Source organism: Macaca fascicularis, chromosome 1 (assembly GCF_037993035.2).
Source record: "Macaca fascicularis isolate 582-1 chromosome 1, T2T-MFA8v1.1".
Lineage (NCBI taxonomy): Eukaryota > Metazoa > Chordata > Mammalia > Primates > Cercopithecidae > Macaca > Macaca fascicularis.
The window spans coordinates 104,217,182-104,238,908 of NC_088375.1; the positions used below are offsets into that span (position 1 = coordinate 104,217,182).

General features: G+C 55.1%; 1 protein-coding gene across 4 annotated transcripts; it reads left to right on the top strand.

Annotated features, from left to right (window-relative positions):
- On the top strand, window positions 1-19,603 carry INSRR (insulin receptor related receptor). Of its 4 annotated transcripts, none has more exons than XM_045361160.3 (22): window positions 1-551; window positions 5,028-5,579; window positions 7,139-7,442; window positions 7,542-7,684; window positions 7,890-8,034; window positions 10,199-10,413; window positions 10,609-10,735; window positions 12,910-13,148; window positions 13,549-13,716; window positions 13,853-14,048; window positions 14,254-14,295; window positions 14,371-14,591; window positions 14,824-14,960; window positions 15,043-15,205; window positions 15,387-15,492; window positions 16,156-16,208; window positions 16,398-16,627; window positions 17,121-17,231; window positions 17,374-17,533; window positions 17,851-17,980; window positions 18,118-18,252; window positions 18,429-19,603. In XM_045361160.3, the coding sequence occupies exons 1-22, from the start codon at window positions 467-469 to the stop codon at window positions 18,712-18,714; spliced, it is 3,948 nt and encodes a 1,315-aa protein (XP_045217095.2). In that variant the 5' UTR covers window positions 1-466; the 3' UTR covers window positions 18,715-19,603. The 4 variants fall into 4 exon arrangements, with proteins under 4 accessions (XP_045217095.2, XP_005541453.3, XP_045217084.2 ...); XM_005541396.5 differs by having other exon boundaries at window positions 18,538-19,603; XM_045361149.3 differs by having other exon boundaries at window positions 16,156-16,627.
- Window positions 19,604-21,727: the final 2,124 nt, after the last annotated feature.

Below are 21,727 nucleotides of genomic sequence, written 5' to 3' on the forward strand. Positions count from 1 at the left end.
AGTCAGCGCGGTCAGCTGGCGCTGGGGGGCCGCGCGCCCAGAGGGATCCAGGGAGACTCTCCCTGTGGAGTCCCACGCGTCCCGGGACCCCCGCTGCCCTCCTTGGGAGCGGTCCCCAGCCTTCTGCTCTGCCCTCAGGGTTGGCTGGCCTCTCGGCCTGCCTTTTGCTCAGAACCCTGTGTCATTTTCTCTCTCTCCCTGTCACTGTCTGCATCTCTGTCCCCATCTCTCAATCTCATGCTGAGTCTCTCTGTCTCCAGCTGCCTGTCACTGTCTTTGTGTCTCTGTGACTCTCATTTCTTTTTTTCTGTCTCCTGCTATCTCTGTGTGGGATTCCTTGTCTCTGTCCCTGCCCTCCCTCTCCTATCTGAACCCTGGTCTCTGTGTCCCTTAGGGCTTGTCAAATCCTTCTCCCCAGGGTCACCAGGAGGAGAGCCGGGACTGGACACAAACCAGGGCTGGGACAATGGCAGTGCCTAGTCTGTGGCCCTGGGGAGCATGCCTGCCTGTGATCTTCCTCTCGTTGGGATTTGGCCTGGATACAGTAGAGGGTGAGTCCCCAGAACTGGCTCCCAGACCCCTACCTCCCTCCCAGCCAGCTGGGAGGCCAAACAACTGAGCTTGCAGCCACAGCACATCCACTTACTCTGCACTGGAACACGGAGGCTGGGGTTAGCTCTCCAGAGAACTACCCAGCAGAAAAAGCAGTTAGTTCCCCACATAAAGATGTTTTTCCCTCAGCTCCCTGAGAGGTGAGAAGAACTTCAAAATGAGGATGAGTAGATATCTTCCATCCCTACTAGTTAAACTGTGATCCCAGTGAAGCTTGCCTGAAAACCCAAATGAGGCCGTGAGAGTGTTAGAAGTCATCTCTAGGGCCACTGAAGGGGAAGAGGCAGGGGTGGGATAGGTAGCTGAGAACCAGGCACCATTAGGTAATGGAGGCAATGTTGCCTACAGGAAACTGCAGCTCTGAGAACTAAGGGTAAATCTAGACTGGGTCCCGAGCTCCTGCCTCCAGGGCCCTGTCGTGTGTCCCGCCTCTTAGGGCGCGATCCCTACAGGGAGGAAGGCTGGTTTTGGGGAAATACTGCTTTTCCTCAACACCCCAGGGCCTGTCCTGCAGGCTAGATACTTCCCACGAATACGTTTTAGACAGGAGGGGCGGGGGCACTCTATAGACTAAATGACCCTCATGGAGGTACTGGGGGCTTGGTAGAAAGACGAAAAAGAGCTGAGGGTGGAAGCTTCAAAAAGGGAAAGAGTAAGAGGTATCCCCTTCCCCAGTCCCACCATTCTCTTCCAAACTGAAGCAGCTCAGGAATCCAGACTCTGTGCTTGCCCCAGGGGTCCTATGATGCTCCTCAGACTGGGGGCTCCTAGGGGCAGGGGAGTCTCCTCTTCCCATGGAGACGGGAGAGTGATGCAATGGGCTAGGTAGGAGGTCCCCTGAAGGGTGCTAGTCACAGAGCCTCTGTCTGTAAGGCATAGCACCACTCCCCCAACCACCAAAACCCCCCCTTCTACACGGCAGATGCCAGCTGGGAGTGTGGTTGTCAGGACAGGAGCACGTCCTTGGAGGGGCTAGTATGTGCTTAGGGGACCCAGATGTTCTGTTCCCAGTGCAGCTCTGCATAGAGCCAGGTCCTGAGGGAAGGCAGGGGTTAAACTGTGAAGGTTTTAGATTTGTTTTTCCAAATGACTCCCATCAGGGGAGCCCTGGAGAGGCAGGGGCATGATGGGAAGTGGGCGCCTGAGAGAACCCCCATCTGCCTGGCAGAGCCTGATTGGCTTTCGCCTGGAAGGGATAGAAGTGTTTTCTCATTCTCTCTCCCTCTTTTTTGTATGTGTACCTGTGTGGGCTCAGACACACACACACACTCACAGAGAGCTGCTGGGCAGAGCCAAGCTCAGGACCATTAATGACAACGGGGAGAATATGTGAAGTAACCCCCAGGGAGCCAGCCTTGCCTGCCCACCTCTCTTAACAAACTATCAGCAATGAGGCCTGGAGAGCGTGGCATGTGGCGTGTGGTGTCTGTGATAACACCGGAGGGCTCTGTAGGAAGGGAAGTAGAGGCTGGAGACATTGTCAGCAGCTGAATGTCAGGCTGAAACATTCAAACTTGAATCTTCTGCAGTGGGGAGCCACGGAAGGCCCTCTTGGGAGCAAGTGAGTCCAGGGAGAGAAACGGAAGTGGGGCTTGGGCTCTAGTGAAGAAGCCAGACACATCCAGGTCTCCAAGGAAGGAGTGTCCATTGTCCATGGTTCCTGAGTGCCCAGTGGTTCCAGCCCTGGACTGGGCACAACTGAGGGAATGCAGAGCTGACTGACAAGGGTCCCACCCTCCTTGGAGGGGGTGACAGAGATATATACAAAAATTTTGGAGCAATGCCCCCAGGTAATCTGACGTGGGTGCTGGACTAAGTGTAGCTGAGCCTGAAGGGGAAGTGATTAACTCCAGGCCAGAGGGTCAGGGAAGGTAGGTCTCTCCCTAGAGGCTGAAGGACCCTTCTGAGGCTGGAGGCATTAGTAAGGAACGGTTTATCTACACCCTACAGTGTCAGGCTGAGGAAATGAAACTTGAATCTTTAGCAATGGAATGTCCCTTCAAGAGTAATCAAATTAATTCAGGGAACAGGCATCCAACTCCCTTAAGGCTGGGAGAAACATGGGACCTATGAAGCTCAGATCACTTCTTCCCAGTCACAGAATTCACTCATTCATTCATTCATCAGATATTTACTGAGGGCCAATTTTGTGCCAGGAGCTCTACCAGCTACTAGGGTACAACATGAATTATACAAATATCCCTGCCCTTATGGAGCTTACAATAAACAAAATATATCTGTTCCTATAAATAAATATCTATATTAATATATAAATTATATTTTAGCCAGTGTTAAAAATAAGTATATGGCCAGGCATGATAGTTGATACCTGTAATCCCATCACTTTGGAAGGCTGAGGCAGAGGGATTACTTGAAGAGGCCAGGAGTTCAAGGATGGAGCGAACTATGATCCTGCCACTACACTCTAGCCTGGGCAACAGAATGAGACCCTGTCTCAAAATATTATACACACACAAACACATACACACAAACACATACACACACACACACACTAGTCAGTTTTAAGAATTATAGAGAAAAATAAAGCAGAAGGGGGAGTAAAGAGTGTCACAATTTTATTTTATTTATTTTATTATAATTATCTTTAGACAGGGTCTCACTCTGTCACCCAGGCTGAGTGAAGTGGCGTGATCACGGCTCACTGCAGCCTTGACCTCCTAGGCTCAAGAGATCTTCTCACTTCAACCTCCTGAGTAGCTGAGACTATAGGTGTGCACCACCATGCCTGGCTACTTTTTGTATATTTTTGCAGAGATGGGGTTTCGCCATGTTGCCCAGGCTGGTCTTGAACTCCTAGGCTCAAGTATTCTTCCCACCTTGGCCTCCCAAAGTGCTGGAATTACAGATGTGAGCCACTGCACCCAACCAGTGAAAATAGAAGTCAATTTTAGGCCGGGCGCGGTGGCTCAAGCCTGTAATCCCAGCACTTTGGGAGGCCGAGACGGGCGGATCACGAGGTCAGGAGTTCGAGACCATCCTGGCTAACACGGTGAAACCCCGTCTCTACTAAAAAATACAAAAAACTAGCCGGGCGAGGTGGCGGCGCCTGTAATCTCAGCTACTCGGGAGGCTGAGGCAGGAGAATGGCGGGAACCCGGGAGGCGGAGCTTGCAGTGAGCTGAGATCCGGCCACTGCGCTCCAGCCTGGGAGACAGAGCGAGACTCCGTCTCAAAAAAAAAAAAAGAAAAAAAAAAAAAAAAAAAAAAAAAGAAAATAGAAGTCAATTTTAAATAGGATATTCAGGCCGAGCGTGGTGGCCCACGCCTGTAATCCCAGCACTTTGGGAGGCCAAGGTGGGTGGATTGATTGAGGTTACGAGTTGGAGACCAGCCTGGCCAACATGGTAAAACCTCGTCTCTACTAAAAATGCAAAAAATTAGCTGGGTGTGGTGGCGGGCACCTGTAATCCCAGCTACTCGGGAGGCTGAGGCAGGAGAATCGCTTGAACCCGGGAGATGGAGGCTGCAGTGAGCTGAGATTGTGCCACTGCACGCTAGCCTGGGTGACAGAGTAAGACTCCATATCAAATAAATAAATAAATAAATAAATAAAATTGGATGGTCAGAGAAGGCCTCTTTGAGAAGGGGACATTTGGCCCGACTTATGGAGGTGAGCAAGCCATGTAGAGGGAAGAGGGTTCTGGCCAGAAGGAAGAGAAGGACAAAGACCCCAAGGCAGGAGCTTTGCTGGCTTGTCACATTAGTAAAACTCCTGTTATATATAAGGAATAGCAAAGAAGTCAATGTGGCTGAAGAAGATAAAAAGGATGAAATCAGAGAGGCTACAGGGGCTCAAATCCTGCAGGGCCCTGTAGGCTGTGGTAAGATCAAGACAGATGGAAGTCATGAGGGGTTATATGCAGAGGAGAAACGTGATCAATCTGTGTTTTGAGATCACTCCGGCTGCAGAGTGGAGAATGTCCCAAAGAGGGACAAGGGTGGAATTGGGGAGACAGTTTGAGAGGCTATTACTGTCAATCCAGGGGAAGATGATGGTGGAAGCTGTGAAGGTGTCGACAAGCAGTTCAGATTCTGGACATATTTTAAAGATAAACCTACAGGATGTAGAAGGTGAAAAAGAAAGGTGTTAAAAGTGACTTTAGGTTGGGAGCCTGACTGCAAGAATGAAGTTGCTATTAACTAAGAAGGGGAAATGGGCTTGGGAGAGAGGGTCAGGAGTTCATTTTTGCCTGTGTGGCTCAACTGGTAGAGACCCTGCAGGCTGCAGGTGAGCCCTCTGGAGCCCAGGGAGGAGGCCACCCCACACCCGGAGCAGAGCCTGGCTTCTCACTCATTGTCCTACTGCCAGTGTGGCTCCCCCCCAAAGCTGCCAGGACTGGATGGGGAGTTTGGCCTGGGCTGTACTCAATGCTGCATGCCATGTATGCCCACAGTGTGTCCCAGCCTGGACATTCGCTCTGAGGTGGCAGAGCTTCGTAGACTGGAGAACTGCAGCGTGGTGGAGGGCCACCTGCAGATCCTGCTCATGTTCACAGCCACCGGGGAGGACTTCCGCGGCCTCAGCTTCCCTCGCCTCACCCAGGTCACCGACTACCTGCTGCTCTTCCGTGTCTACGGACTGGAGAGCCTGCGCGACCTCTTCCCCAACCTAGCAGTCATCCGCGGGACGCGCCTCTTCCTGGGCTACGCACTGGTCATCTTTGAGATGCCGCATCTGCGTGACGTGGGACTACCTGCGCTTGGGGCCGTGCTGCGTGGGGCTGTGCGTGTGGAGAAGAACCAGGAACTCTGCCACCTCTCCACCATTGACTGGGGACTGCTGCAGCCAGCACCTGGTGCCAACCACATTGTGGGCAACAAGCTGGGCGAGGAGTGTGCTGACGTGTGCCCTGGTGTGCTGGGTGCTGCTGGCGAATCCTGTGCCAAGACCACCTTCAGCGGGCACACTGACTACAGATGCTGGACCTCCAGCCATTGCCAGAGAGGTGGGCACTGGCACAGAACATGAGTGTAGGGAACAGAAACAGCAGGGTCACATGGGGCTGGGTGGTCACAGGATGGTATGGCTCAGTACTTTCAGTGCCACTGTTTTTTAATCCGCACTCATCCTATGAGGCAGGTAAGGAAACAAAGGCTCAGAAAAGTTAAATAACCAATGTGGCATAAGACAGCTAAGGGGTAGGCCCATGACGGCATCATGGAGTAGGTGAATGACAGGTTCAAGGTGGGCATGGGGGGAAAACAGCAGGCACGAACGGAGAGTAGGCAGCACAAGAAGCAGTGTGGGGCAGTGGTTAAATCCAAAGGCAGAGGGCCTGAGTTCAAGTCTCAGCTCTACCACTTACTGGCTATGTTCACTTAGCCCCTCTGTGCCACAGTTTCCTCAGCTGTAAAATGATCATTGGGTGTCATGAGGAATGAGTTACTCTACAAAGCGTCAGAGCAGTGCCTGGGTCCTGGTAGCAGTTCTATGTTCGTACTCAGAGTGGCCACAGCGCAGTGTTCCAGGGTCAGCTGGCAGTACTGTAATGGGAGGTTGAGGTTTGGGGTGAGCAGGAGAAGAAAGGAGATGATCAGTGAAGAACTGAACAGGTGACAGCAAAGATGTAAGGTGGTACCTTTAGGATGATGCAAGGAGAGGAAAAAGGCAATAGAGAAAGGAGGAAGGAGAAAAAAGAGGGATGGCTGGTGCAGGAGGAAGCAAAACGTTATAGGAAAGGAGAGGAAAACCTTTCAGAGGTGGGGAGCAGATCTGGGGTCCCCCAACCTGGGGATTTTTTCCACTCAGCTCCTGGAGGTCAGCTCCTCTCGCCCCCAGTGCCTCAGCAGCAGGGCGGGTGGGAGAGTAACCAGATCCCTGCTGCATCGGCTGTGCTCCACCTCCCTGATGCCTCCCTGTTGGCTGTAAACACAGCTGCTGCGCATCCTCTCGTGTACAGTGTCAACACGACCTGGCTGACCCCTACCCCACAGATCGTTCCCATAGCCAGCCAGCTGCCACTGTGCAGTTTTTAGGCAATTGGGCCTCCAACCCCAAACCCTCCCACTGCTGCTTGGAGCCTCCTCCTGCCCAGGGCGGGGAGCTGAGGTGGGGGCGGCATGGGCAGGAGCGTGGGTAAAACGACGGATGTTGGCCCCTCCTTGCACATACACCCAGGCCCGTGGGCCTAGCTGCTCAGGAGAGGCTGGCCCGCTCACCCTGGCACCATGCCCAGCCATGATCTGGGCACCAGGCCTAGACAGGATAGACAGGACAGCAGGCTGGAGAGCAACAACCCTGATGGACAAGGTCGCTGCTCTGTCCTGAGCTCTGACACCCCGACTAGGCACTGTGGGAGCTGGGGAGCCACAGACAGGGCCACAGTCCTTGTCCTCAAGAATCCCATCGGAGGGAAACAGAGTCAGCTACCAGTGTCATCTGAATGGGAGGGACCTGGGTGCAGATTGAGTGTCATCCCAAGAGAAAGAGGGTGGGGCCAGCATTGGAAGGACAGCCAGGACTGAGGGGGCATGGCCAAGGTCTAACACACCACTCTCCCCACAGTGTGCCCCTGCCCCCATGGGCTGGCTTGCACAGCGAGGGGCGAGTGCTGCCACACTGAATGCCTGGGGGGCTGCAGCCAGCCGGAAGACCCTCGTGCCTGTGTAGCTTGCCGCCACCTCTACTTCCAGGGTGCCTGCCTGTGGGCCTGCCCGCCAGGCACCTACCAGTATGAGTCCTGGCGCTGTGTCACAGCTGAGCGCTGTGCCAGCCTGCGCTCTGTGCCCGGCCGCGCCTCCACCTTCGGCATACACCAGGGCAGTTGCCTGGCCCAGTGCCCTTCTGGCTTCACCCGTAATAGCAGCAGGTGAGTGTAGGGAGGGTGGGGGGCACCCTGGGAGCAGTGAGGAGGCCTGAGGAGGCCCAAACTGGTCCAAGGCTCAGGATATCTGCTTGCTCCTGCTAGCATATTCTGCCACAAGTGCGAGGGGCTGTGCCCTAAAGAGTGCAAGGTAGGCACCAAGACCATCGACTCCATCCAGGCGGCACAGGATCTGGTGGGCTGCACGCATGTGGAGGGAAGCCTCATCCTCAACCTTCGCCAGGGCTGTCAGTACCTACTTTGGGGCCACACTCCTCCTCCTGGTCATACCCTTCCTCCCAGACACACCCCTTACAATGACCCAACTCAGCACGATTTTCCATCATCCTGGGTCTCAGTCCTGAGGGTCCACCCTCCCGGGGCCCCCATTCAGCCCCCTTGCCCCATGGACCCATCACCTTCCCTGCTCCAGCCCTGTCTTCCCATCCCTAGACAACCTGGAGCCGCAGCTGCAGCACAGCCTGGGGCTGGTAGAAACCATTACTGGCTTCCTCAAAATCAAGCACTCCTTTGCCCTCGTGTCCCTGGGCTTTTTCAAGAACCTCAAACTAATTCGGGGAGACGCCATGGTGGACGGGTAAGGGTTAGGCCTCTGACCAGCTCCTTCTATTACACTCCTTCCTCCATTACTCCCAGAACAGTGGTGAAGAGAATGGGCTCTGGAACCAATTTTGCTACTCACTAGCCGTGTGACTCTGAGTAGGTTAACTTCTCTGGTCTTCAGTTTTCTAATCTGTAAAATAGGGTTAATATAACATTACTTACTTCTTAGGGCTGTTTTGAATATTACTCAAGTTGTTATGTGTAAAGCACATAAAACAATGCCTGGAACACAGTATATACAATATAAATTACAGTCACATATAACTCTATAACGGTTGGCTATAATTGTCATCATCTGGTCCTGTCAACTGCAGAGCAAGACTGCCTGGGTTTGAGACCCATTCCTATCACCTGCCAGTCAAGACCTACCTATAATGTAGCCAGGATTTTTTAAAATAAAAAGAATGAGCTGAGTGCGGTGGCTCATGCCTGTAATCCCTGCACCTTGGGAGGCCAAGGCAGGTGGATCACTCAAAGTCAGGAATTCAAGACCAGCCTGGCCAACATGGTGAAACTCCATCTCTACTAAAAATACAAAAGAAGTAGATGGGCGTGGTGGCACGTGACTTTAATCCCAGCTACTTGGGAGACTGAGGCAGGAGAATTGCTTGAACCCAGAAGGTGGAGATTACAGTGAGCCGAAATCGTGCCACTGCACTCCAGCCTAGGGCCTAAGTTACAGAGAGAGACTCCATCTTAAAAAAAAAAAAAAAAAAAAAAAAAGAGAGAGAATGTTTTAAATTACCATCCAGGCCGGGTGCAGTGGCTTCTGCCTATAATCCCAGCACTTTGGGAGGGCGAGGCAGGGGGATCACACGCCGTCGGGAGTTCGAGACCAGCCTGGCCAACATGGAGAAACCCCATCTCTACTAAAAATACAAAAATTAGCCAGGTGTGGTGGTGGGTACCTGTAGTCCCAGCTACTCAGGAGGCTGAGGCAGGAGAATCGCTTGAACCTGGGAGACAGGGGTTACAGTGAGCTGAGATCACACCACCACACTCCAGCCTGGGTGACAGAGGGAGACTGGCTCAGAACATACATAAATAAATAACCATCCAGACCAGATGCGGTGGCTCACGCCTGTAATCCTAGCACTTTGGCAGGCTGAGGTGGGAGGATCACTTGAACCCAGGAGTTAGAGACCAGCCTGGGCAACATGGTGAAACCCGGTCTCTATAAAAAATACAAAATTAGCCGACCGTGGTGGTGCATGCCTGTAGTCTCAGCTACTGAGGAGGCTGAGGTGGGAGGATCACCTGAGCCCGGGAGGTCAAGGCGTCAGTGGGCCACAATTGGGCCACTGCACTCTGGCCTGGGTGACAGAGTGAGGAAAAAAAACAAAGTTACCATCTAGTCTAGTGACTCCCTGTGGCTTCTCATGTCTCCAGACACATTGCATGTACCCCAGGGTTGTCCACACCTCAGCTGGAGAGGAAGGGCCCAGGCTGAGCACCACTCCTCCTCCTGTCTCCGAAGCCTCCAGAGTCTAGCACATAGCCGGTGCTCAGTTTTTGTTGTTGTTGTTGTTGTTGTTGTTGTTGTTGTTGTTGTTGTTGTTTTGAGACAGAGTCTTGCTCTGTCGCCCAGGCTGGAGTGCAGTGGCCGGATCTCAGCTCACTGCAAGCTCCACCTCCCGGGTTTAGGACATTCTCCTGCCTCAGCCTCCTGAGTAGCTGGGACTACAGGTGCCCGCCACCTCGCCCAGCTAGTTTTTTGTATTTTTTTAGTAGAGATGGGGTTTCACCGTGTTAGCCAGGATGGTCTCGATCTCCTGACCTTGTGATCCGCCCATCTCGGCCTCCCAAAGTGCTGGGATTACAGGCTTGAGCCACCGTGCCCGGCCACCGGTGCTCAGTTCAAAGAGAGTCAAGGGAAGGATGGGGGCAGGGAAGCTGTGGATCCCATTTCACTGATGAGGAAAACCAAAAGATGGGGTCACTTGGCAGACATCATACCCCTGGTCAGTGGCACAGAGTGGGTATGCACGAATGTCCCCGGTGTGCTGGTGTGAGCCGGCCACTGAGTGCCCCCCTCTGTGGGCTCAGCAAAACCCCTCCAGGAGGAACCCATAAGCCATCCCCTTTCCTACCCCTTGCCCCCACCTCCCCGCAAAGCAAGGTCCACTGGCCTCCCCCAGGAACTACACTCTCTACGTGCTGGACAACCAGAACCTACAGCAGCTAGGGTCCTGGGTGGCCGCGGGGCTCACCATTCCCGTGGGCAAGATCTACTTCGCCTTCAACCCGCGCCTCTGCTTGGAGCACATCTACCGACTGGAGGAGGTGACCGGCACACGAGGTCGGCAGAACAAGGCTGAGATCAACCCCCGCACCAACGGAGACCGCGCCGCCTGTGAGACCCCAACCCCAGTGCCTGTGGACAAGCGGCCACACACTAGACACGCGCACCCGGGGGAGGGGTGCTCGAGGGGGGACAGCCTGAGAAGTTCTCTTCGTGGTCTCACTGGGAATGGGATGCCGCGGAGTCAGGGTGGGCGCTCAAGCAGCTGGCAGGCGTGGTTGAGAGCAGGCCCCTCTTCCCACCCAGGCCAGACTCGCACCCTGCGCTTCGTGTCCAACGTGACGGAGGCAGACCGCATCCTGCTACGCTGGGAGCGCTACGAGCCACTGGAGGCCCGCGACCTGCTCAGCTTCATCGTGTACTACAAGGAGTCGTGAGTGCCGGGGGCGGGGCCGGAGCGGGGGCGGGGCCGGACGAGGCCAATTTCTTAGGGACCACAGGCAGGTGAGGGCGGAGCTCAGCGAGGCTATGAAGACCCAGTTGTCTTCAAGGACCCCCAAGTTGTACTCCGTGGTAGGGTCCAGGTCTGGCTCTCTCACCTTCTTCATGCCTCCGTGCCTCGGTTTCCCCTCACCAAGTGAAATGGAGAAGACAGGGCTTCTGAGAGCCCAGGAGAGCCATCGTGCTGGGAAGGCTTGGATCATTAAACTTCAATTCATTATGCTAATGTTCTACACTGACCACACGCTCCTGCCCCAGCAGCGGTTTGGGGAGCGCCCACTAATTTGGCCAGTTTTATGAGCAGCTCTGCCAGCATTTCATTTAAGCCTTAGGAAGGGAGGGAGCAGGGGCCGCCAGGGACCACACTGCTCTTTTCTTTGGCGAGAGTCAACTGACCCTAACAGTAAGGATAGTGGTTAGACCACAGGAAGGACTTCTCCAAAAACACGGCTAGGAATCAAAAGGAGACATCCTTAGAGGAGGCAGATGGATTTCGAATGTAGACTGAGAGAGCAGGAGTAAGGAGTTCATACTCTCTCTCTCTCTGATAGATAGTATAGAAGATGGAGGCCACCTGGCTTAGAAGCATTTCCTGTGAATTAGAATGGAGATAACTTAGCTGACCACCAGCTCAGGGTCTGGCTTGGGAGGACAGAGGAAGGAAGTCAGTTGTAGGAGACCCACTCAAATGGCCAAGACTCTCCTAGGTCTCAGTGGTAGGTGAAGGTCTCTAGCATGGGCAGCTGGAGAGTTTGTTAAATACAAATTCCTGGGCCTCACCCTCACTAATTCTGATTCAGTTAATCCTGAGTAGGGCCCAAGAATCTACATGTCTAATAAGCTCCTAGGAGATGTTGAAGCTGCTGGTTTGTGGACTGCACTCTATGGAGCACTGGCCTGACTACAATGTGAATCTCCCCTGGCTCCCGGGCTTGGGCACTTCACAATCGGCACAACTATACACAGCTGTCTCTGGGCTCAAAGAGCAGAGAACCTTGGGAGTCCTTCAAGAAGCTTCCCTAACATCACTGCCTTGCAGTGTGGCTGCAGCTATGCTCCCTCAGAGACACACACTGCAGATCCTGCCCAACCCTGACTCCAAACAGACCCAGACCTGCTCACTGTGTCATGCCTCACAGGACACCTGCTCCCATGACACCCACTATGAGCCCCTGCGCACCCCTCCCCAAGATGCTCCTGGACTATCCTGCTTATAGGTCCCAACAAAGGCAGGCACTTCCAGCTGGGCCACAAGTTCCCCCATCACCACCCAATATGACCTCCCTCAAGTTTTGTCCCTGGCTCGACATGAATTCCATCACCCCCTTCCCAAACCAAAGAAACAAATATCATGAACATCAGTGTGATGTTCCATTGTCTCCCGTGGTCTATTCTGCTATCTCCCATGTGGGTCCCACTTTCATCTCCCCCAGGGAGCCCTCTTCTACCCCTAAAGCCAGTGATACTTCCCCAAGCCCTGCCCCGAAACTGGCCTTCAGGCAGCCAGCACTAGTTGCCTCTGGCCCCTTAATTTCCCTGTGGCAATGGATCTTGGCCTTTTAGGGTCATGGACATGTTTGGGAGCTGTTGAAGCTAGGAACCCTCTAGAAAATCACACATGCACCAAACTTTCCCTATAGTTTGGGAGGCTCATAAACCTCCAAAGTCAATTCAAGGGCCTAAGTGAAGATACTGGGAAGGGAGCAGTCTCCAGGTCCTGGTTCCAGGCAATTACACTTAGGGGAATTAGGATAACCTTATTGCTTGCTGTTTCTAGGAGAGGGGACTCTTTCACACACACTTTCTTGTTTTATTTATACAATGCAAGATTTGTTCAATATTCATTGAAGCTAGAGCTCGATATTCCCTGCTAAGGATGAGGAGATACATCATTACAAATTTCACTGACACAGATATCAAAGGCCGTCCCCTCCCCACCTTTGCCAGGGTCTAACAGGTGGCTGGAGTCATGGCTTTGCCCTCACACGTACTGGAAGAAGGACAATGATAGTCCTGGAGTGATTCAGTGCGGGGGAGGGGGCGGGGAGGTGCCAGAACTTGGGGGTGGGGTTGAATGACCCCTCAGCTCTGGGGATGGGTGTTCAGCCCATTCCAGAATGCCACAGAGCACGTGGGTCCAGATGCTTGTGGAACCCAGAGCTGGAACCTGCTGGATGTGGAGCTGCCCCTAAGCCGCACCCAGGAGCCAGGGGTGACCCTAGCCTCCCTCAAGCCTTGGACACAGTACGCAGTGTTTGTGCGGGCCATCACGCTAACCACTGATGAGGACAGCCCCCATCAAGGAGCCCAGAGTCCCATCGTCTACCTCCGAACGCTGCCTGCAGGTAAGCATTTGGAGGGCGCAAGAGTCAGTCAGACGCCTGCATCCATGAGAACAGGGGAGCACAGACATCAGAAATAGAGAAGCCGCAGCACTGAACACCTGGCCCACAGAGGCTGGGAGGCCAGATGCTTGAGTCCTAGAAAGAAGACGGGGCATCTGCCTAGGTCCTTGCGGGGCTGGGATTGGGACAGTCCAGAGTCAGTAGTTGAGGGAACTCAAGGGCCTATGGCAGAGAAGGGGAGGACAGAAACAAAACAGTGAGTTCTAGGAAAGCAGAGATGAGGATCACCTATTCTTCGGGAGAACAGGGCTGTTGGACCCCAAAGAGAGGGGCTCATTACTAGACAGTATTCAAGAGGAAGCCCCACAACCCCTGAGTTGCATCCTTCTCGCACTCCTAGCTCCCACGGTGCCCCAGGACGTCATCTCCACGTCCAACTCCTCCTCCCACCTCCTGGTGCGCTGGAAGCCACCCACCCAGCGCAACGGGAACCTCACCTACTACCTGGTGCTGTGGCAGCGGCTGGCAGAGGACGGCGACCTCTACCTCAATGACTACTGCCACCGCGGTGGGCAGGGACGACGCGCAGGCCGGCCGCGGGGCGGGTGGGGAAGGGAAGATGGAGGCGCAGGGCCGGGGCAGATGGGGGAATCAGGGGCGGGTAGACGGCCTGTCTTACTAGTGTCTTCCCGCTGCGGCGCCAGGCTTGCGGCTGCCCACCAGCAACAATGACCCGCGCTTCGACCGCGAAGACGGAGATCCTGAGGCAGAGATGGAGTCCGGCTGCTGCCCTTGCCAGCACCCACCTCCTGGTCAGGTTCTGCCCCCGCTGGAGGCGCAAGAGGCCTCGTTCCAAAAGAAGTTTGAAAACTTTCTACACAACGCGATCACCATCCCCAAGTGCGAAGAGCGCTCGCGGCCTGGGCCGGTCTGATGGGTGGGGCCTGTGAGGGGTGGGTCTTGCTGGAGGGGTGGGGTTTGTGGGCGGAGCCTTGCTTGTGTGGGCGGGGCCCGGGTTGTGGGTGCTTTTGGAGGCAGTGCGCGCTGCAGAGGGCGTAGGAATGCACACGGACAGGCCTGATAGGGCTACCCCTGGCCTCCCCAGATCCCCTTGGAAGGTGACGTCCATCAACAAGAGCCCCCAAAGGTGAGAAGGACTAGGGCCGTGGCTGAGGGGCGTGGCTTTTGGGGCTGGGCCTTGGCTCTGACTCGCTCTCCCCAGGGACTCCGGGCGGCACCGCCGGGCAACTGGGCCCCTCCGGCTGGGGGACAACAGCTCGGATTTCGAGATCCAGGAGGACAAGGTACCCCGTGAGCGAGCGGTGCTGAGCGGCCTGCGCCACTTCACGGAATACCGAATCGACATCCATGCCTGCAACCACGCGGCGCACACCGTGGGCTGCAGCGCCGCCACCTTCGTCTTTGCGCGCACCATGCCCCACAGTAGGTGACCCACACACGCACCTTCTATCCCCATCACCGACCCCGAGGACCCTGTGCAAGGGTTTGGGGTTTGACTTCTTGCTAACCCCAGAGCCTCGCTTTGCTTGCTCCTCTCAGTTCCCATAATCCCAAAGCTTTCCCCACCTCCCAGCTCAGCCCAGTTTAGCTTGGGTTTGAACATAAAGTGAGATGAACCACTTTTGGCCTGGCTGCTGGATGCCCCTTCCCGCAGGAGAGGCTGATGGTATTCCAGGAAAGGTGGCCTGGGAGGCCTCCAGCAAGAACAGTGTCCTCCTGCGCTGGCTCGAGCCACCAGACCCGAACGGACTCATCCTCAAGTACGAAATCAAGTACCGCCGCTTGGGAGAGGTAGGTGCCCGTGGGATCCCCATCCCAGTCCCGTTTTGTGCCTACATCGCCTTCCCAGCCAGCTGTTCTGGGTTACTCTCAGGAGGCCACAGTGCTTTGTGTGTCCCGTCTTCGATATGCGAAGTTTGGGGGAGTCCACCTGGCCCTGCTGCCCCCTGGAAACTACTCTGCCAGGGTTAGGGCAACCTCACTGGCTGGCAATGGCTCTTGGACAGACAGTGTTGCCTTCTACATCCTTGGCCCAGGTATACGCAGCCTCTGTCACAGACCTGTATCACCGAAAAGCCCCACCTGGTCCCCAGCCCACCACAAGCCCCTCCCCTGCATCCTTCCCCATCCTCACCTCCCAGCATGGAAAGAGAAGCATGGCCTTCTCTCTGACTTCTACATCTTTGACTCTACCCTCTGCTGCCCTCTGACTGCCAGAGGAGGAGGATGCTGGGGGGCTGCATGTCCTCCTCACTGCCACCCCTGTGGGGCTCACGCTGCTCATCGTTCTTGCTGCCCTTGGTTTCTTCTACGGCAAGAAGAGGTGATGATAAGTCCCACCAGTCCCCACCCCCTTTTCTCCCTGAGCCCTCATCATAAAGTCTGTCAAAGGGAGGTAGATGAGACAGTAGAAAGACAGATCTTCCATACAGACAGTAACTCTTCCCCTGTGGTGACATGGAGGAAACATACCTCTCAGCTAGGGTGACCAACTTATCCGGGTTAGCCTGGGATTTTCCTGGTTTTATCAGTAAAAGTTCCGCATCCTAGGAAACCCCTCATTCCAGCCACACTGGGATTGTTGGTCACCACAATCTCAGCGCAAGCTGAGAAATAATAAAGCTGGTCCCTTATTAGGAGGAGAAGCAGGAGGCCTGGGGATGTGTTCCAGAATGCCTGATGTCAGATCCTTCCAAGGCTGACTGCAAGAGGAAAACGGGGCTGGACTTTGATCAGCTTGGCTATAGGGACTAGCTGATAGGGTGGAAGCCCCTTTACTCCTGTATCCTCCCTATTCCCTGTCGGAACCAGGAATAGGGCCAAGGCCAGCTTGGAGGGTACTTAGGGATCCCCAGCAGTCACCCTGACCAAGGCTGGGGGTGTGGTCAGTAACTTCCCTTCTCCTTGAAATGTCCTTCTTCCTTCTGATGTTGCTCATTCCTTCCTGAGAACCCTTCCAACCTGACGCCCTCACCTCCCGTTGCAGAAACAGAACCCTGTATGCTTCTGTGAATCCGGAGTACTTCAGCGCCTCTGATAGTAGGTCTGGGAGTGGGTGGACAGGTGGTATGGGAAAGGGAGACAGGAGAGGAGCAGAGACAGACATCCAGGAGACCTTCTTGCAGAAGATAGCCTTGGGACCGGAACCCTTCAGAAGAGAAGAGAAGTTGGCGGGTGAGGTGTGGCAGAGAGCGCATCTTTGCTTTGCGACCCTCCAACTCTTTGCAGTGTACATCCCTGATGAGTGGGAGGTGCCTCGGGAGCAGATCTCGATAATCCGGGAACTGGGCCAGGGCTCTTTTGGGATGGTATATGAGGGCCTGGCACGAGGACTTGAGGCTGGAGAGGAGTCCACACCCGTGGCCCTGAAGACGGTGAATGAGCTGGCCAGCCCACGGGAACGCATTGAGTTCCTCAAGGAAGCTTCTGTCATGAAAGCCTTCAAGTGTCACCATGTGGTAAGGGAGAGCCAGAGGCATTGTCAGGGTCATAATTAGTGTAAAGGTCATGTGGTAAGAAAGAAAGGGTCAGAGATGAGGTTAGGGCACAATTAAGGTCAAGATTGGGACCATGGTTAGGATCCTAATTGGGGTGAAGGTCATGGTTAGGGTTAGAGTCAAACGGTCATAGTAGGGCCATGGTAGAGTCATGGCTAGGGCTGAGATCAGTCATGATTGGGGCTCAATATTGGGTGTCCAGATCATTATTAGAGTCCTGATTGGGCTCAAGGCCAAAGTTGGGCTAAGTTCATGATTGTGATGATCATCAGATATGATGAAGGTCATGGGTTAGGGTCAGGGTCATTGTTAGGTCAGGAGTCAGGTTATAGTCATGGTTGGGGTTAGGGTCAGATTTGGTGTCTGAGTCAGACTGTGGTCATAGCAGATCAGGCTTTTGGCCAAATGGGTCGATGGGAGCTAGGGGGTTTGCTAGGCCCTTTGTCTGTCCCAGGTGCGTCTCTTGGGTGTGGTGTCTCAGGGCCAGCCAACTCTGGTCATCATGGAGTTAATGACCCATGGGGACCTCAAGAGCCATCTTCGATCTTTGCGGCCTGAGGCAGAGGTAGGGAACAGGAAGACCCTGAGCGAGCCCAGGGGCTGGGGGTGAGAGAAGGGTTGGGCACAGTGTGGGAGATGGGGGCCAGTTCTGGACAGGAGACCAGCCTCTGGGTTCCTTCCTCACCAGCCCCCAATCTTGACTCTAGAACAACCCGGGGCTCCCACAGCCAGCATTGGGGGAAATGATCCAGATGGCTGGTGAGATTGCAGACGGCATGGCCTACCTTGCTGCCAACAAGTTTGTGCACCGAGATCTAGCAGCCCGCAACTGCATGGTGTCCCAGGATTTCACCGTCAAGATCGGGGGTACAGAGGGTGCCAGACAGATGAGGGCGGCCTGAAAAGTAGAGAGACTCTCTTAAGCTAGGCATCAGGAAACCCACAGCCCTGGTCCTGACAGCCTGTGAGACCCTTGGCAAGTCACCCTCAGTCTGGATCTTAGTCTCTTGTCTGAGGGCAGAGGGGTTTGGATGGGATGAGCTCTGAGGTCCATTGAGCCCCTACTTTCCAGGGTTCTTGGTGACTCTGGAGGATGAGAAGATTGGGAGAGGTATTCCAGGGGCGGGAGCAAGTGTGTGGCTCTTATGCCCCATGCCTCCTCCACCCTCTCCCTCACTTTCCAGACTTCGGGATGACTCGAGACGTGTATGAGACAGACTATTACCGCAAGGGTGGGAAGGGGCTGCTGCCCGTGCGCTGGATGGCCCCTGAGTCCCTCAAAGATGGGATCTTCACCACCCACTCGGATGTCTGGTGGGGCCGAGCTGGAGCACAGGGCTCCAGGGATGTGGAGGTGGGATCTGGGGAGGGGCCTGGAACACCCCCGTCCCTTGGAGTGCACCAAGCAGCACAAAGGGTGCTGGGCTCAGGAGCTCCTGCATGCCCTCCAGGTCCTTCGGTGTGGTACTCTGGGAGATTGTGACCCTGGCTGAACAACCCTACCAGGGCCTGTCCAATGAGCAGGTGCTCAAGTTCGTCATGGATGGCGGGGTCCTGGAGGAGCTGGAGGGCTGTCCCCTTCAGCTGTGAGTCACCTCCCCTGCCCCTTCCTCATTGATGATCTACCTACAACCCTCCCCCACCCGGCCCCACGATTCTGGCTCACCTCCTCTGATGCTTTGACATCCACTGACCCTCAGTTATGAGCGCCCCCCGTTCCAAACTCCCACGACTCCCATTTAATCCCTTCTCACTCTCCCAGGCATAATGGCCCACGATCCCCACTCCTACCAACTGACCCTCAGTGCAGGAGGCTGAGAGTGCGGCAGGGGCTCCCGGATGCCTCTGACCCTGCTCCCCACACCCACCAGGCAGGAGCTGATGAGCCGCTGCTGGCAGCCGAACCCACGCCTGCGCCCATCTTTCACGCACATTCTGGACAGCATACAGGAGGAGCTTCGGCCCTCCTTCCGCCTCCTCTCCTTCTACTACAGCTCGGAGTGCCAGGGGGCCCGGGGCTCCCTGCCTCCCACCGATGCAGAACCTGACTCCTCACCCACCCCAAGAGGGGCTTCATCAGACTGCAGCCCTCAAAATGGGGGTCCAGGGCACTGAGGGGCACCCCATTCCCTGGCTGGCTGGCCTCCCATGGGGAGAGAGGAAGGGACCCGACCTCTGTGGCTGAGACGTCTGAATGTTCATCCCCACCCCCACTCATGGCAAGGGGTGGCCGAGGGTGGGGCAGAGAACAGGAGCAGGGAAGGCTGTGGGGGTGGGCAGAGGGGTCTCACCATAGGAGCTTCTCAGACTCTGAGTCCCTCGGGGGAAAGCAAGCAGGGGCAAAGCCAGAGGAGTGGAGATCAGGCCAGGGACAGACATCCTGCCCTCAGAGAAAGGGACCCCACTCAGACTAGGAAGAGGGGACCCGCCCACCCTAGAGGTCCTGCCCCTCAGTTTGGGGTCTCCTGTGGACAGGTAGGGCCATCGACATGTTTGAAATTAGATGAGCAATCAGAAGCAGGCCTGGGGCGCTCTCCATGCATGTGTGGGAGGCGGGGTGGGGGGTTCACATGACTCCCTTGCTTGCCACTGCTTTTCAACTCCTCCCCTTAGCTCCACTGACCAGGTGGCGTGGGGAGAATCCAAGGGCCTGGGGAGTGGTTCCCAGCCTGCCTGCCCTCACCTCCTCCTCTCCTCTTGCCCTGCCCAGGGCTCCCCAAGCTTGGTGCTCCTTCCTCCTATCTTCCAGGGGCATCCCTTGGAGTATGGTCACCCTTTCTCCAGTCCCTCCCCTCAATGATTAGCCCTGGATGCTTAAGGCTTTCAGAGCCTGGTCTTCCTCCCTCCCCTCACCCTCGCCCAGCCCTGCCCCCACCCCTGCCTCTCATGGGAAGACTGGAGAAGGCACAATAAATGCCGAGGCCTGTTTGTACCCTGGTCCCAGGCAGCCATTATCTCTCCATCTACATGGTGTTAACACTAGATGAACTTCCTTTCTCCCTCCTCTGGGACTCGAGGTGGTGACCCTAAGGCAGAGACACAGGATAAATACACTGCTGTCAAACACCACCTCCATGAGGACCCGAGCAGCCAGGGTTGCCATGGCAGTGAGGCAGAACAATTTGCAATTATCTCCTGCTCAGGACCAGGAGTGGTTGAGCCCGGCAGGGAACCTTTGTGTCTGGCCTCCAAGCAGAACCAACCTGTCCCCAACATCTCATCTTAATTTCATCCCTTGTTATGTCTGTTATATCGGTCCACTGGATAGGTATTTTCTGGAGTGTCATAGGACACACTTTAAGTGGTCAGACATGGGGCAGGGGAGAGGCCCTGATGACATCACCTGTTCATGCCAGATGCCCCCACCCAAGCCAGGGGACACACAGCAGAGCAAGGTCTGTGCGTCTGGCACCCCGTGGTTATCCTGGGAGGCCAGAATCTCAGTGTTCATCTGAGACACCATTGAGGTATGTGGATGTTGCACAGGAGAGTCAGTTCCCAGGTTTTTCTGCCAGTGCCGTGAGGGCATTTGAGAGGGAAAGGTTGCAAAAGAATGACTTCAAACCTTGATGAAGGGGGTGGCAGCAGGAGGGGCTGCCCACGGCTCAGAACTCTTTAGCTTCCTGCACCCAAGGGCTTGGGGTATAGCTGCCATGCCACACACATGCCACGTGCTCTGGGTCTGGCAAGATGAGCCCTTCTGTGCACCCTTGCTCACGCCCACCAGCAGCTGTCCTGCAAACCACAGCTCCCTCACACCAGAGTGGAGTGGGCACGAGTCTGCGTGAGGCCGTCTCTATGACAACAACTACCCTGTTATCCCCACAGGGTCAGGGTGGGCAGCAAGGACCACCTGTGTGGAGCCCCACCCCGCCCCTGCCCCGCATTGGTGACTGAAGCAACAGTGACCCCTAATGGTCATCAGCAGAACCGCAGCTAAGGGAGAAAGTTGGGGAGTTTGGGCTTCCCTGCCTTCTGTTGCTGGGTCTCTGAGAGGCCTCCAGGAGGGTGGAAGGGTGGAGAGACTCCACGCAAGCCCTGGCTCTGAGACCTGCACACTCACACAGAGCACACAGGCACGCCTGCATTTGCAAACGCCCACAGGGCAGCAGTGGGATCAACCCCTCTCCCCACCACCTATGCCCCCTAACCCTCACAGTGCTGGTTGTCTGGATGTAGAAATGCTTAAGGAAGGGATTGGAAGTCGAAGAAAAGAGGGCTTCATTAATATGCCGTCGGGGCTGCATCTGCAAAGATGGGCAGGTGGTGGCTGGTCCAGAAATACTTCTGGGGGAAGGATGTAGGGATGCTAGGAAACGAGCTCTATTGCTGTCCAAGTCCCAGAAAAGAAGTGGATTTAACTAGGTAGCAAGATAGATGGAGGTTGGACTTCAGGGGGGACTTCTCAACGCCACAGGGAAGCTTTGGGGAGGGAAGACGTGTCTCCTATCTGAGAGACAGTTGCAGACAGACAACAGGTTGACCTGGAGAAGGAAGGATGGACACCTACTACAGAGGCAGAACAGTAAATGCAGCGACTAAAATCCAGAAACACCCATCTTGGTCCCCCTCCTCTTCCCCAGATTCCGACAGAACTCCAGAAAAAAACAAAACAAAACAAAACAAAACAAAACAAACAAAAAAAAACCCTGTAGCTGGCTGGGAGAAGACAGGTGAGCATAAAAGAATGGCATGTTTACCATCCATCCCTCAAAACTGTCCCTGTGGCCTTGTGGCAGATCCTCCACCCATGGGGACTCTGGATCTCATACCCTACCCCCTCTAAGCTCAGGAACAACTGGTGCATCTTTGTAGGGGCCAGGAGAACAGGTTGGAGTTCTCTGGGGAGAGAGGCCCAGAGGCCTAGGGGAGGAGGTAGAAATGGTCTGAAGTCAGGTGAGCTGTGCCACTGAGCCAGTCCTCAGTGGCAGCGAGATGAGGCTCCTCTTCCTCTGGGCTCACAGTTATTCTTCCTCTAGGCTCTGGCTATGGAGCAGAGGGTTGTTCCTGGCTGTCACCAAGTAGAAAGAAGAATGGGGTACAAGGACATGAGAGCTCAGC

Bases quoted from the DNA above. Each gene is read 5' to 3' on its own strand.
- INSRR (XM_045361149.3), top strand. From the start codon at position 467: ATGGCAGTGCCTAGTCTGTGGCCCTGGGGAGCATGCCTGCCTGTGATC. The intron at 5,580-7,138 runs GTGGGCACTGGC...CTCTCCCCACAG, and splicing joins CTCCAGCCATTGCCAGAGAG to TGTGCCCCTGCCCCCATGGG. The intron at 16,628-17,120 runs GTAAGGGAGAGC...TGTCTGTCCCAG, and splicing joins CCTTCAAGTGTCACCATGTG to GTGCGTCTCTTGGGTGTGGT.